General features: G+C 39.9%; 3 protein-coding genes across 3 annotated transcripts; all 3 read left to right on the top strand.

The window, feature by feature from the left end:
• Nucleotides 1-35: 35 nt before the first annotated feature.
• On the top strand, nucleotides 36-1,827 carry LOC18448705 (UDP-glycosyltransferase 74E1). Its single transcript, XM_006858766.4, has one exon. The coding sequence runs from the start codon at nucleotides 298-300 to the stop codon at nucleotides 1,699-1,701; it is 1,404 nt and encodes a 467-aa protein (XP_006858828.1). The 5' UTR covers nucleotides 36-297; the 3' UTR covers nucleotides 1,702-1,827.
• A 2,446-nt stretch (nucleotides 1,828-4,273) lies between these two features.
• LOC18448706 (UDP-glycosyltransferase 74E1) lies at nucleotides 4,274-5,790 on the top strand. The gene has a single exon (XM_006858767.4). The coding sequence runs from the start codon at nucleotides 4,334-4,336 to the stop codon at nucleotides 5,723-5,725; it is 1,392 nt and encodes a 463-aa protein (XP_006858829.2). The 5' UTR covers nucleotides 4,274-4,333; the 3' UTR covers nucleotides 5,726-5,790.
• A 3,729-nt stretch (nucleotides 5,791-9,519) lies between these two features.
• LOC18448708 (uncharacterized) lies at nucleotides 9,520-14,266 on the top strand. Its single transcript, XM_011630425.3, has 2 exons — nucleotides 9,520-10,928; nucleotides 12,711-14,266. The coding sequence occupies exons 1-2, from the start codon at nucleotides 9,553-9,555 to the stop codon at nucleotides 14,140-14,142; spliced, it is 2,808 nt and encodes a 935-aa protein (XP_011628727.2). The 5' UTR covers nucleotides 9,520-9,552; the 3' UTR covers nucleotides 14,143-14,266.
• The last annotated feature ends 1,300 nt before the right edge of the window (nucleotides 14,267-15,566 follow it).

Here is a 15,566-nt window from a genome sequence, read left to right as displayed (position 1 = left end):
TTTGAACCCCATGTCCGGTTAACCTTGACTTTGCGAACGCCGGTCCGTAGAGGTTTCGTTTCATTGACTTTGTATGAAGTTTTAAAGTCCAGTGTTGCATATAGACGTCCCACAAATTGCCATGGAGGGAGAAATTTTAGTGCAACCAGTAAAAAATGAAATAACAATGTCATTCCAAGTAAGGTAATCCATGACGCCACATTATTTGACTGAAATGGGGTGGACAACGAAGTCCATAAATTGGACCCTCACCCACTCTCCTGCACATCCACCAAACCAGCGAAAGAGGCACAGAGAATGGAGGAAGAGAGGGGTAAGAGTGCTCATGTTCTACTTCTTCCCTATCCATCACAAGGCCACATAAACCCATTGCTCTATTTTGCTGATCGCCTTGCTAGCAACGGCCTCCGGGTCACTTTCGTGACCCCAATCCAAAGCAAAAAATATTTTCACAAGGCAGACCCCGCTGTCCTTGCCTCCACCCACCTCGAGTTCTTCTCCGACGGCCACGACGATGGCTTGCCGCCAGATCTCGATTTGGAGGCTTACCAATCCAATCTCAGGCGTCTTGGCTCACGAGCAGTGGGCGACCTCATAGATCGGCTGACTGTACAGGGTGTGCGACCCGTCTCACTCGTTTATGACTCGTTCTATCTATGGGCCTTAGATGTTGCCCATGACCATGGTATCCTTGGGGTCTCCTTCCTCACTCAGTCTTGTGCAGTGGGCTCCATATACAATCGCTACCTTCATGGCCATCCTGTCAGGCCGAAAGAGCCCAATGGGCATGTTACGATCCCGGGGATGCCACTGTTGGGCTTACGAGATATACCGTCGTTCATCGCCCAACCTGAAGGCAATCGTTTCATCCTTGAATGGTTGTCGGGTCAGTTCGAGAACATCGACCAAGCAGATTATGTGCTGGTGAACTCATTTGACAGCTTAGAGGCAGAAGTGAGGAAGGAGATAGCAGAAGCCTGGTCTCTGATGATGATCGGGCCGGCGCTCCCCGCGGTCTACTTAGGCAGTAAAAATCCAAGAGCAACAAAGATGAGTGGTGAACAAGGGATGCTCACTGATTGTCTCCAATGGCTAGACGGGAGGCCTGTCGGGTCCGTGGTGTATGTCTCATTTGGGAGCATGGCGGTTCTTTCCGCCGAGCAAATGGAGGAGGTCTCCGGCGCCTTGCGCAGGAGCAAGTGGGCATTCCTGTGGGTGGTGAGGCCCCCGTCTGCAAACGAAAAAGCTGGAAATTCACTACCAGAGGGATTCATGGAGGCCACATCGGAGCAAGGGCTCGTGGTGCCCTGGTGCTCACAGCTCGATGTCCTTTCGCATAGAGCTGTTGGATGTTTCGTGACCCATTGTGGATGGAACTCGACACTGGAGGGGCTAACCCAAGGGGTTCCCATGGTCGCGATTCCGCAGTGGAGTGACCAACCGACGAACTCAAAGTTAGTCTCCGACGTCTGGAAGATGGGCGTGCGCGTCGAGGTGGACGAGAAGGAAGTGGTTCGGAGTGGAGAAGTGGAGAGGTGCATAAGGGAGGTGATGGAAGGTGAGAGGGGCGCGGAGCTGAGGAGGAATGCGCAGAGGTGGAAAGATTTGGCTTGGGAGGCCGTTGCCGAGGGAGGCAGTTCGGATAATAACATTAAAAAGTTTGTTGCCAATATGTCTTCTTCTCACTTGAACAGCATGTAGGATGGATCCTTTTTGTTTCAAGTAAATGCTTTGGAGTTTTTTTTTTTGATTCAGTGGAATATATTTACCGTCTTCGTCCCGTTCATGTAGTCATATATGTGAAGAACTACGTAAATTTTGGTATTATCTTTTGCTATAATTTATTTTTTATTTTATTTTTTTTGTTTATTGCTGGTTTTATTTTTTCGTATTTTATTTGCCAAAAATCAATCGGTCGGATTTAAAGCTTGCACGCATAACAATTAAATGCTTCATCTTAACTAAATCTACGAATAATTTGAGGTCAATTTTTTGAATTTGTTTTTCTACTATTCTATTATTTAATTATTTCTCTTGCTCGAAGCCCCTCAAAGATAGTTATTTAGTCTCTCTCTTTTTTATTTTTTATGTTAAATATATCTCTTTTTTTGTAACATTAAAAAATTCCTTTTACATAGTTTATGCATAATCCTTTTTTTTTTTTGTTCTAAAGTACCCTAAGTTATTCAAGTTATTATTTTTACATTTTTCTCCAAGTGTGTATTTAGAACTTTAAGATTCAAATTGGCCTATTCGTATAGTAGTTCGGAATTTGAAGCTCTGAATCAATTATCCAGTCAAAGAACCGCTAATGAGTTAGGAACTTGTTGTTCCAAACCAGTTACAAACTTTTAACTTCTGAAAATGGGGTAATTTGGGAAAAATACCGGCAATAAAAAAAGACATGAGCTTAAAATATGTAAAAAAATAAATATTTTTTTAACACAGCAAAATAAAAAAGATATTAGCATAATTTTCTTTTGTTATTTTTATTTTTTGAATAATTAGGCAGAAAGAAATGAAATTGAGATACAACTATTTTCTCTTCTCCGTCTTGAAAATTCTCCAAAAATTAAATATTAGACTGACCCAATTCAATTTGATCACTTATCGCTGTGATGCCACACTTTCCAAGTTTTTCATATCTTTGGGCCATGTTCGTATTTCCTTCTTTGACTTCCACCTCTCTTAATCGTAAAGATGTGGTTCTCACTGTTCATCTCAATATCTGTGAGATATTGATTACTTAGCCAATTGTTTACATTGATGTTTATTCCCTCTCTAAAAACCATCTCAATCTTATCTTAACTTTTTGATAAGTCCAATCCATGTGCGTATCTTTCAATTTTTAATAATGACATATGTGAAAAACAAACCTTCCTAAAAATACCAACTATTGCAAACAGAAAGAAAATGTACCTACCAAAGAAAGATTTTAAAAAAAGAGACCTCTTCCTAAACTTAATATATGGACTCATAAAAAAGAACAAAAAAAAAAAAAAAACTCATAAAAAAAAAAAGACTCAAAGAAAAATTAAGACTCTAAAAAAAATTTAAACAAGCTATTTCTTCTTTTTACAATCACGATCGGATTGCTCCGGATAATCGAGAGTGAGAATCTCGACTGTATCAAATGGTCTCTTGATAGACAATCCCAACAATAATGTAGTTGGAATAAGGCTCACAAGATGATGATGATCAATAATACATTTGGCTTCTAAAAAAAATGCCAAATTTCAAATTTTAACTTTGAAAATAACCATTTAGGGATAATTAGGCGGTTCCAAAATTTTAAATTTTTAAAAAAGACCCGGTTTTTATGCGGCAAGCTAGCATATGTAGAAATGCGGGCCTCTTAATAAATCTATTTTTGAGATGGATTTTAAGACTTAATTTTGAAGGACATGTAATCTCTAACATGGAGATCACGAATATGAAAAAATAAATAAAATTTTAAAACTAAAAATAACAATTTTAGTCAGAAAATATTTGGACGTTAGTTTTTATTGTTTTTAGATGGTGCACCTATTTGTATCTATCTTTAAGATGGATGTTTTATACTTTTTGAACCGCATTAGGATGCTTGACACTTTCTGGACTGCATATGAAGAAATGTAGTCCAGACTGCATGAAACAAATTTTCTTTAAAAAAATCCTCCTAAGTAGGTCTTTTTACAGATGGAGTAAACTTATACTATACTTACTCAAGAGTATGTCTCCTTTTTTAATTTAACCACTATGCCTTTATTGAGAGTGTGAGGTTTACTACCTCTCTAGTATTATCATTGCGAGATATGAAGGCAACTTAAAAAATAATAAAAAAAAAAATAAAAAAAATAAAAAAATCTTGGGGGTGGGATCCTTGTAATTTTTAGAAAAAATAACATCCAATGATAATAAAAACAAACGAAAGTTTTCCGTAGGTATAAAGCCCTAACAAGAAAGTCTAAAAATGCATTGGAGAGAGAGATTTGGAGTGGAGCACCAACCAAATTGTAATAGTTTCCAGTCAAATAAGACAACAAAACTTGGACCAATTTGCTTCTATTTCACAACAACAACAACAACCCGTCAAAAAAATGAAGGAGAAGGACAAGAGATTTGGAGTGGAGCACAAGCAACAGCCAGTCAAAAATGAAGGAGAAGGACAAGAGATTTGGAGTGGAGCACAAGCAACAGCCAGTCAAAAATGAAGGAGAAGGACAAGAGATTTGGAGTGGAGCACAAGCAACATGATTAGCATTTTATTATGAGCTAAGATGGGGTGGACTATGTGGTCCATAAATTGGTCCCTCATCTTCTCTCGTGCACCACAACCAAATAAGTATAGAGTATGGAGAAGGACAAGAGTGTTCATGTTCTACTTCTTACCTATCCAACACAAGGCCACATAAACCCATTGCTCCAATTTGCTGGTCGCCTTGCTAGCAACGGCCTCCGGGCTACAATCGTGGCTCCGACCCGATGCAAAGACGAATTTTGCAAGGCAGACCCCTCTGCCGTCGCCTCCACCAACCTCGAGTTCTTTTCCGATGGCCACGACAGTGGCTTGCCGCCAGATCACGATCGCGAGGCCTACTATTCCAATCTTAGGAGTGTTGGCTCACGGGCAGTGGGCGAGTTCATTGATCGGCTGACCTTAGAGGGTGAGCGACCCGTCTCCCTCATCTATGACTCGTTTCTTCCCTGGGCCTTAGATGTTGCCCATGACCATGGTATGCTCGGGGTATCCTTCCTCACTCAGTCTTGTGCAGTGTGCTCCATATACAATCGCTACCGCCGTGGCCTTCCTGTCATGCCGAAAGAGCTTAATGGGCGTGTCGCGATCCCAGGGATGCCACTGTTGGGCTTACGAGATCTACCGTCGTTCATCGCCCAACCTGAAGGCTATGGTTTCGTTCTTGAAATGTTGCCGGGCCAGTTCAAGAACATAGACCGAGCAGATTATGTGCTTGTGAACTCGTTTGACAGTTTGGAGGCAGAATTGAGGAAGGAGATGGCAGAACCATGGTCTTTGAAGATGATCGGGCCGTCGCTCCCCTCGGTCTACTTAGGTAGTAGAACTCCAAGAGTAACAAAGACAAGTGATGAACAAGGGAAGCTCATTGATTGTCTCCATTGGCTAGACAAGAGGCCTGTTGGATCTGTGGTGTATGTCTCATTCGGAAGCGTGGCGGTTCTTTCCGCAGAGAAAATGGAGGAGATAGCCGGCACCTTGCATTCGATCAAGTGGCCGTTCCTGTGGGTGGTGAGGCCCCCATCTGCACACCAAAAAGGTGGAAATTCACTGCCCGAGGGATTCATAGACGCCACATCCGAGCAAGGGCTCGTGGTGCCCTGGTGCCCACAGCTCGATGTCCTTGCACACAGAGCCGTCGGATGTTTTGTGACCCATTGCGGATGGAACTCGACACTGGAGGGGCTAACTCAAGGGGTACCCATGGTTGCGATTCCACTGCGGAGCGACCAGCCGACGAACTCGAAGTTCATCTCCGATGTTTGGAAGATGGGCGTGCGCGCTGAGGCCGACGAGCAGGAAGTGGTTCGGAGAGGAGAACTGAAGAGGTGCATAAGGGAGGTGATGGAGGGTGAGAGGGGCGCTGAGCTGAGGAGGAATGCACAGAGGTGGAGAGATTTGGCTTTAGAGGCCGTGGCCGAAGGGGGCAGTTCGGATAATAACATTAAAGAGTTTGTGGCCAAAGTTGTCGTCTTCTCACTTGAATAGCAAGTGGGATGGATCCATTTTGGGATTAATAATAGTAATAATAATAAGAAAAAGATTCCCGCTAATGTCATTAAATGCTTAATCTTAACTAAATCTAAAAATTATTATGTTCATTTGTTTTGAATCCGTTTATCTACTATTCTATCCAATGGTTTAAAAAACGGATCGGTGACCCGGATTGGGCTTCTAAAAAACCGATCAGGATCGACGAATCGGCGATCCGGATCGGGAATCTGGTGAATCGGTCATAATAAAGCTTAAAAAAAATTCGAAAAAATTATTAAAATTCATTATAAATATTGTTTTTTAGGAATTCAATAAGAAATGAGGGTACTCCATTAAGAATTTTCATGTTTTTGAATGAATATGCGAATATTGATATGTTCTTTCCCGGCATGAACCGCCATTCAGCATTTAATTTACATCACACAAAAGGATAAAACATATAATTATCATGGAATAAGTATATCAACATACATGGACTACAATAAAACATAAAATTAGTAACATATGATCTAAAAATAAAATGATAGACAACGTTATTGTTCTTCTTGGTCACGCTGGTGCCATTGATTGAATTCGTTTAACAATTCATTGATTCGATCTAAAAACGAATCATCGATATTAGCAGGCGTCTGACTGTTCCCAAATCCTTGAGTGTTAGTGTTTTGTTGTGTTCCCAATCTAAAATCCCCGAAGATTGTCTATCCTTCATGCTCACCTGCACTGTCGTGCTCATCCCTACACTGTTGCTGTTGGGATTCGATATGTGAATAATATGGCTGGGATAGGGTGGCCTCAGAATCATCATCTCTCTCATTTTCTCTTTGAATAATATGGATTTAAAAAAAAAAAACAAATTTTCAAAAAAATCGATCATGGATTAAAAAAAAAAATCACAAATTTTCAAAAAATTCTATCATGGATTACAAAAAAAAATTCGATCATGGATTAAAAAAAAAAAAATCACAAATTTTCCAAAAATTCTATCATGGATTACAAAAAAAAATTTGATCATGGATTAAAAAAAAAAAAATCACAAATTTTCAAAAAATTCAATCATGGATTACAAAAAACTCGATCATGGTATACATAAAATTCAATCATGGATTACATAAAATTCGATCATGGATTACATAAAATTTGATCATGGATTACAAAAAAAAACAAAAAATTCAATCGTGGATTACAAAAAAAGAAAAAAACAATTCGATCATGGATTACAAAAAATTCAATCATGTATTACAAAAAGCTCTATCATGGGTTACAAAAAAAGCAAAAAACAAAAAATTCAATCATGGATTACAAAAAAAATACAAACATTTCGATCATGGATTACAAAAAAAAAACAAACATTTCGATCATGTATTACAAAACATTTGATCATGGATTACAAAAATTTTTATCATGGGTTACAAAAAAAACAAAAAAAAACAAAAAATTCGATCATGGATTACAAGAAAAAAAAACAAACATTTCGATCATGGATTACAAAAAATTCGATCATGGATTACAAAAAATTCTATCATGGGTTACAAAAAAACAAAAAATTCGATCATGGATTACAAAAAAACAAAAACAATTCGATCATGGATTACAAAAAAATCGATCAAGTATTACAAAAAAATCTATCATGGATTACCAAAAAAAAAAAAAAATAAAAAAAAAATAAATAAAAAAAATAAAAAAAAATAAAATCCGTACGGGATTCGCCGATTCATTGTTCGGACTCGTTGATTCCGTACAGTGAATCGCCGATTCACTGTACATAATAGTCCGGTTCTCTCTAGAACCGGACGATTTCTGATTTTTTAACCGATGCGATCTACTTTTTACGATTTTCGAGTTGAACCGGGCAAGTCCGGTTCGACTCGGCGTTTTTTAAAACACTGATTCTATCGGATACTTATTTCTCTTGCCCTTTTCTTGAAGCCCCTCAAGGATGGTTATTTACTCTCTCTCTTTATTATTATTATTATTATTATTAATTTATGCTAATATCTCTTATTTTTTAATATTTAAAAAGTGCCTTTAATTTCACATATTTTATGGATAATTATTTTTTTTGTTCTTAAGTACCCTCAGTTCTTCAAGTTCCACACCAGGATGCTTATTTTTATATTTTTCTCGAATTGCATATGTGGAAGTTTAAGATCCAAATCGGCCCTATTCATATAGTTGTTGGTTCAGAATTTGAAACTCGGAACCAATTAGTCAGACAAAGAACCGCTAATGAGTTTCGAACTAGAAGTTACAAAACACTTATTGGTTCATGCTAGAACTAGTTACAAACTTGAACTTCTAAAAATGAGGTATTTTGGCAAAAATAAAAGAGCAAAAAAAGACATGAGCTTAAAATAAGTAAAACAACAAATATGTTCTCTTCTCCATTTTAAGAAGTTATCTGCCACTATTTTAAGGAGCAATCTTCCATCATTTTGTTCATCTAGTATACTATCATATAATTATTTATACATAAGGGTGGCAATGGGGTAGGCGAAGGCCAGGGGCTAGTCTTGGCCCTGGCCCAGCCCTTGTCCCTATAGCGCCAGCCCATGCCTAGCCTTGGCCCTATTAAGACTGGGCCGAGCCAAAAATAAATGATAAAAAATCGTAGAAAAATAGAAGAAAAAGAGGGTTGGGCCGGCACTAGAGCTAACCCGGCCCAAGGGCCACAATTTGTGGCCCCGGCCCTATGTTTTTAAGGCTGGGCTTGGCCAAAAGTAAATGAAAAAAAATCAAATAAAACACTAGGAAAAAAGAGGGCCAGGACAGACCAAACTGGGCTGGCAACAGTGTTGGGCCACAGTTTGTGGCCCAGGCCGTACTTGTTTAGGACCAAGACAACTGGGCTACCCTGTCCACCAGCCCTATTTTCTTTGAGGGAAAAATTAGCAGGGTGAACAACCCCAGCACATATTATTAATTAATTAATGGGTAAAGTATGTTTAAGGTGCCCACTTTATACTGTACAAATAAGGTGCATCTCTAAAGTTTGCTGGAAGTTGTAGTTCTGGTATCAAAAACCTCGTGATGTCTTCAAAATCCATGTACTCTAATTATGAAATTTTAAATTTTAAAAAAAGTGTGGATCAAGTTGATTGATAAACACTTTGAAATTTTTTAAGATAGATTGTCTATATAACTTGTTATAATATGTACTACTCATAAGATTTGAAATTTATTTATTTATTTTTTTAGAGGTTAGGATGATCAATTTCAAGTTGTTTCAATTTAAGAACACTCTTGTCTATTGGATTTTTGAGGTGTACCTTACTATAAAATTATATTTAAATATAATTTTTTAATTAAAAGATATTATAAAAAGACATGAAGCCCCTAGAAAAGGGAATATCAACAACATAAACTAATTTAAGAAATCAGGGCACTAAATTGTTATATATTTTGGTGATCAATAATATAGTTCGCTTCTCAAAGAACATGAATCATGCTCAAATGCACATCCCCATAGAGATTTTTTTTTACATCCCATAGAGATTTTTTCCTTTTTAAGGTAATTATGTGGAAAAACATGCCACAAATTGCCATGAAGAGAGAGAAAGATTTGGTGCGGAGCACCATCCAAATTATAATGGTCCCCAATAAAATAGAAAGAGAATTAGACAATAAAACTTGGACGAATTTGCTTCAATGTCACAGCAACGAGCAAAAAGTAAAGTAATAATGTTGTTCCAGATATTGTAATCCATGACGCCACATTATTTGTCTTTATGAGTGAGGGAGATGCGTGCACTAAGGGTGTCCATAAATTGGTCCCTCATCCTCTTTCCTGCACCTCCACCAAACCAGCTAAACAAGGATAGAGAATGGAGGTGGGGAAGGCCAAGAGTGCTCATGTTCTGCTTCTTCCCTATCCATCGCAAGGCCACATAAACCCATTGCTCCAATTTGCTGATCGCCTTGCTAGCAACTGCCTCTGTGCCACCATCGTGGCCCCGATCCGAAACCGAAGCGATTTTCACAAGGCGGACCCCTCTGCCCTTGCCACCACCCACCTCGAGTTCTTCTCCGATGGCCACGATGATGGTTTGCCACCGGATTTCACTTTCGAGACTTATGAACCTAATCTCAGGCGTACTGGCTCTCGGGCAGTGGGCGACCTCATAGATAGGTTGACTGTAGAGGGTGAGCGACCCGTTTGTCTCGTCTACGACTCGTTTCTTACTTGGGCCTTAGATGTTGCCCATGACCATGGTATCCTTGGGGTCTCCTTCCTCACTCAGTCTTGTGCAGTGTGCTCCATATACGATCGCTACCTTCGCGACCTTCCTGTCACACCGAAAGAGCCCAATGGGTATGTCGCGATCCCGGGGATGCCACTGTTGGGCTTACGAGATATACCGTCGTTCATCGCCCAACCTGAAAGCTATGGTTTCTTCCTTGAAATGTTGTCGGGCCAGTTCAAGAACATAGACCAGGCAGATTATGTGCTCGTGAACTCATTTGACAGTTTGGAGGCAGAAGTGAGGAAGGAGATAGCAGAATCCTGGTCTCTGATGATGATCGGGCCGGCTCTCCCCTTGGTCTACTTAGGCAGTAAAAATCCAAGAGCAACAAAGATAAGTGGTGAACAAGGGATGCTCACTGATTGTCTCCAATGGCTAGACGGGAAGCCTGTCGGGTCTGTGGTGTATGTCTCATTTGGGAGCATGGCGGTTCTTTCCGCCGAGCAAATGGAGGAGGTCTCCGGCGCCTTGCGCTGGTGCAAGTGGCCATTCCTGTGGGTGGTGAGGCCTCCGTCTGCAAACGAAAAAGGTGGAAATTCACTACCAGAGGGATTCATAGAGGCCACATCGGAGCAAGGGCTGGTGGTGCCCTGGTGCCCACAGCTCGATGTCCTTGCGCATAGAGCTGTTGGATGTTTCGTGACCCATTGTGGATGGAACTCGACACTGGAGGGGCTAACCCAAGGGGTTCCCATGGTCGCGATTCCGCAGTGGAGTGACCAGCCGACGAACTCAAAGTTAGTCTCCGACGTCTGGAAGATGGGCGTGCGCGTCGAGGTGGACGAGAAGGAAGTGGTTCGGAGAGGAGAAGTGGAGAGGTGCATAAGGGAGGTGATGGAAGGTGAGAGGGGCGCGGAGCTGAGGAGGAATGCACGCAGGTGGAGAGATTTTGCTTGGGAGGCTGTGGCAGAAGGGGGCAGTTCGGATAAGAACATTAAACAGTTCGTGGCCAAGTTGTCTTCTTCTCACTTGAATAGCAAGTAGGATGGATCCATCATGGGATATGTATATGGAAAAAGTTTATATAGGGGTGCAACTTTATAATGTAGACAACGGATGCACTTCAAAAATCTATCGGGAATGGTTATTTTAATGTAAGCTCCACATCCAGATGTATGGCTTTGAACATTAAAAATATGTTGAGTTTAAAAAATAGTGCATTTTACAACATATTATCTACACAGTCTATTTTCAAGATTTTCATATGTTTATAAATTTATTTGATTTTAACTATTTTTAAAATTTAAAATTTTATAATTAGATAAAAAATAGATTTTGAGATAATCTCAAGAACATTTTACATCAAAATTATATTATAATAAAATTTGAAGGTGCACCTCTCTCTCTCTCTCTCTATATATATATATATATATATATAAACAACGATCCAATGCAACGGTTGTATCATAGTATAATAAAACGACACTTCTAGAAAACCATGTTTGTGGTATTTGTATGACCCCAAATTTTACACACACACTATCTTCATCTCAATAATCATTCCCCTCCCATCCAAAAACGAATCAAGACCGTTCATTTTTTAAATTTCAAGATCTTAGACTTTATAAACTCATAATCATTTTTTTCATTTTTAACATTGTTCATCTAATGATAATAAAGCCATCCAAAAATATTGAAAATGAAAAAAATCCTTCTAAAGCCTAGATCTAAGCATCTCAGCAAAATGAACGACATATGTTAATTGGCCTAAAAAAATACTTTCTAGGTTGTGTTTTCAATTTTTTATTTTTTTGTGATTGTTCAATAGAATAAAAAGAGTGTATATTTCAAAAATTCGGATCAAACAAATGACCATAAGATGGTTTTTTAAGGTTGTTGCATTATATTACTATACAACAATTGCATGAAATCATTGCCCTATATATATATATATATATATATATATATAAAAGAGGAGAGTTAGAAAAGAGCTTGTGATGTGACCTTCTTATGTATTTGGAACAAGGTTAAAAAAAACGTATAGGTGACCCGGATTATCCTCACCTATATCCGTGTCGGATCGAAGAATCAACTGAATTGGTATGTTTTGTCTCAATTGTTTTCCAAAAATCAATTTAAATATCTAAAAATAATGTTCTTTTAATTTCTAAAAGAAATTCAGAGTGGTGCATTTATGTAATTCATTACTTTATAAAAATAGGTGAATATTAAACCCCTAACCTACCCAATCTTGACTCACCCATATCCCAAACTAATCTCTCAAGCCAAGCACAAAAATAAGAAAAGAAAGATCTTGCCCTTTTAGGAATGGGTTTTCGTTCCGCCCTCACGACAAGAACTAGGTCCGATCATGTTTATCTAGTTTATTATTATATAATTATTTTTGTTTAAGGGTGGCAACGGGATAGGCCTGGGCCAGCCCAGGCCAGGCCCTTGCCCTTGCCCAGCCCTTGTCCCCATGGCGCTGGCCCAAGCATGCTCTGTTAAGGTTGGGCCGGGCCAAAAATAAATGAAAAAAATACTTTTCAATAGAAAAATAAGAAGGAAAAGAGGGTTGGGCCGGCACCAATCAAACTATAATAGTCCCCTGTGAAATAAGACAGCAAAACTTGGTCCAATATGCTTCTATTTCACAGCAACCAGCCAAGAAATAGCGTTCAATCCATGACGCCACATTACTTGTCTTTTTGAGTGAGGTGGGGTTGATTTCGTGGTCCATAAATTGGTCCCCCATCTCTCTCCTGCACGTCCGCTAAACCAGTAAGGTAAGGATATAGAATGGAGGAGGAGACGGCCAAGAGTGCTCATGTTCTGCTTCTTCCCTATCCATTATTAGGCCACATAAACCCATTGCTCCAATTTGCTGATCGCCTTGCTAGCCACGGCTTCCGGGCTACTATCGTGGCCCCGATTCGAAGCCGAGGCGATTTTCGTAAGGCAGACCCCTCTGCCCTTGCCTCTGTCAATCTTGAATTCTTCTCCGATGGCCACGACAATGGGTTTCCGCTAGATCTCAGTCTCAAGGCTCAAGATTCCAATTTCAGCCGTGTCGGCTCACGGGCAGTGGGCGACCTCATAGATCGGCTGACTTTAGAGGGTGCGAGACCCGTCTGCCTCATCTACAACTCGTTTCTTCCTTGGGCCTTAGATGTTGCCCATCACCATGGTATCCTCGGGGTTACCTTCCTCACGCAGCCTTGTGCAGTGTGCACCATATACATTCGCTACATTCGTGGGTTTCCAGTCTTGCCGAAAGAGCCCGATGGATGTGTAGCGATCCCAGGTTTGCCGCTGTTGGGCTTGCGAGATCTACCGTCGTTCATCACCCAAACTGAAGGCGATCCTTACCACCTTGAGTTGTTGTCGGGCCAGTTCAAGAACATAGACCAAGCAGATTATGTGCTTGTGAACTCATTTGACAGCTTAGAGGCAGAAGTAAGGAGGGAGATGGCAGAGCCCTGGTCTCCGAAGTTGATCGGGCCGGCGCTTCCATCAGTCTACATAGGCAGCAGAAATCCAAGAGCATCAAAGACAAGTGATGAACAAGGGAAGCCCACCGATTGTCTCCATTGGCTAGATGACAGGTCTGCCGGGTCCGTGGTGTATGTCTCATTCGGGAGCTTGGCAGCTCTTTCCCCCGAGCAAATGGAGGAGGTCGCCGGTGCCTTGCGCTGGTGCAAGTGGCCGTTCTTATGGGTGGTGAGGCTGCCATTTGCAAACCAAAAGGGTGGAAATGCATTACCACAGGGATTTATAGAGGCCACATCCGAGCAAGGGCTGGTGGTGCCCTGGTGCCCACAGCTCGATGTCCTTGTGCATAGAGCTGTCGGATGTTTCGTAACCCATTGCGGATGGAACTCGACACTCGAGGGGCTAACCCAAGGGGTGCCCATGATCGCGATTCCGCAGTGGAGTGACCAGCCAACAAACTCAAAGCTCGTTTCCGACGTCTGGAAGTTGGGCGTGCGTGCCGAGGCAGACGAGACAGAAGTGGTTCGTAGAGGAGAACTAGAGAGGTGCATAAGGGAGGTGATGGAAGGTGAGAGGGGCGCAGAGTTGAGGAGGAATGCAGAGAGGTGGAGAGATTTGGCTCGGGAGGCTGTCGCCGATGGGGGCAGTTCAGATAATAACATTAAAGAGTTTGTGGCCAAGATGTCTTCTTCCATGCAGGATGGACCTGGACCGGACCTAAATAGTATTCAAGCCTAGGTTTTGGATCAGACCCGACCTTTCAGGTCCAAAAATTGAATCATAACAATACCCATTGGGTCTCAGGTCCGGTCCGGTGGATTCCCACCTTCTGATTATGTGCTTTTTTCTTTCTTTTATTTACCATCATATAAATATAATAATGACAACAAGGTCACAATCACCCACTATTAGATTGTAAGATATCTAATTTATTGTTTAATAGTTAAATATGACTACGAGTTTTTATTGCATACTATCCTTAATACTTCCAAACGAATACGACTTAAAGTAAAGTATTTTATCTCTGACCGTTTAAAGATACAGATCGGGTTCGACTAGACCACGACTTAAAACCAAACTCGGATCTGAAGTTGCGTCCACCTGTCGGATCCTGGGGCTGGTAGGGTCTGTTGCCACCTCTATCTTTTACCCACCCTCTCTCTTTCTCTCTCAATTCGAGATCTTTTAGTAATGGAAAAAGTTTATATAAGGATGCAACCTTATAATGTAGAACTACGGATGCACCTCAAAAATCCATCGGAAAAGGTAGTTTTAATGTTGAAAAACCCTTTGATTGATCATCTCGACATCGATGTCAAGATGTATGACCATGAAAATAAAAAGATTTTAAGTATCAGAAATAGTGCATTTTACAACATATTATTTGCACCGTCCATTTTCAAGATTTTTATATGTTTATAGATCTACTTGATTTTAACCATTTTTTAAATTTAAAATTTTATAATTAGATATAAAAATAGATTTTGAGATAATCCTAAAAACATTTTACCTCAAAATTATATACCATGATAAACTTTGAAGATGCACTTTACCTCTACAGCTAAGGATGCATCCGTATGCCAACTGCACGTTTTAGTAATTGCTATATAATATCACATTGAAGGAAAACGTTTATATAAGGATGCTACCTTGTAATGTAGAACTACACATGCCCCTCAAAAATCCATTGAAAAAGGTAGTTTTAATGTTGAACCACCCTTTTGATTGATCGTCTCGACATCGAGATGTATGACTATGAAAAATAAAAAGATTTTAGGTCTAAAAAATAACACATTTTACAACATATTATCTACACCGTCCATTTTCAAGATTTTTATATGTTTATAGATTTACTAGATTTTAACCATTTTTAAAATTGAAATTTCCATGATTACATATAAAAATAGATTTTGATATAATCCTAAAAATATTTTACATTAAAATTATATATCATGATAAGATTTGAAAGTGCACCATATCTCTACACCTATTGATGCATCCGCATGCAAACTGCACCCAGATTGAATGCGACAAGGAACAACAAAAAAAGCTTGGGAAAAGTACTAAATAGAAAACGACAAAGGCCACGTTGAATAGTACATAAATTTATTATCTATTCAACAATCTTCAAATGAGTAACACGATGGGATTTGGTACCATTG

This window comes from Amborella trichopoda, chromosome 6, assembly GCF_054954075.1.
Source record: "Amborella trichopoda isolate Santa Cruz 75 chromosome 6, AtrichopodaSantaCruz75HAP2 v2.0, whole genome shotgun sequence".
Taxonomy (NCBI): Eukaryota; Viridiplantae; Streptophyta; class Magnoliopsida; order Amborellales; family Amborellaceae; genus Amborella; species Amborella trichopoda.
The sequence above is the reverse complement of the archived record's forward strand: the minus strand, read 5'-3'. Positions and strand labels throughout refer to the sequence as shown.

What these genes read in the sequence shown, in the direction of transcription:
- LOC18448708 (XM_011630425.3), top strand. Translation starts at nt 9,553, where the DNA reads ATGGAGGTGGGGAAGGCCAAGAGTGCTCATGTTCTGCTTCTTCCCTAT. An exon ending in AAACAGTTCGTGGCCAAGTT is followed by an intron (nt 10,929 to 12,710) that starts GTCTTCTTCTCA and finishes GTAAGGATATAG; the next exon opens with AATGGAGGAGGAGACGGCCA.
- LOC18448706 (XM_006858767.4), top strand. Translation starts at nt 4,334, where the DNA reads ATGGAGAAGGACAAGAGTGTTCATGTTCTACTTCTTACCTATCCAACA.
- LOC18448705 (XM_006858766.4), top strand. Translation starts at nt 298, where the DNA reads ATGGAGGAAGAGAGGGGTAAGAGTGCTCATGTTCTACTTCTTCCCTAT.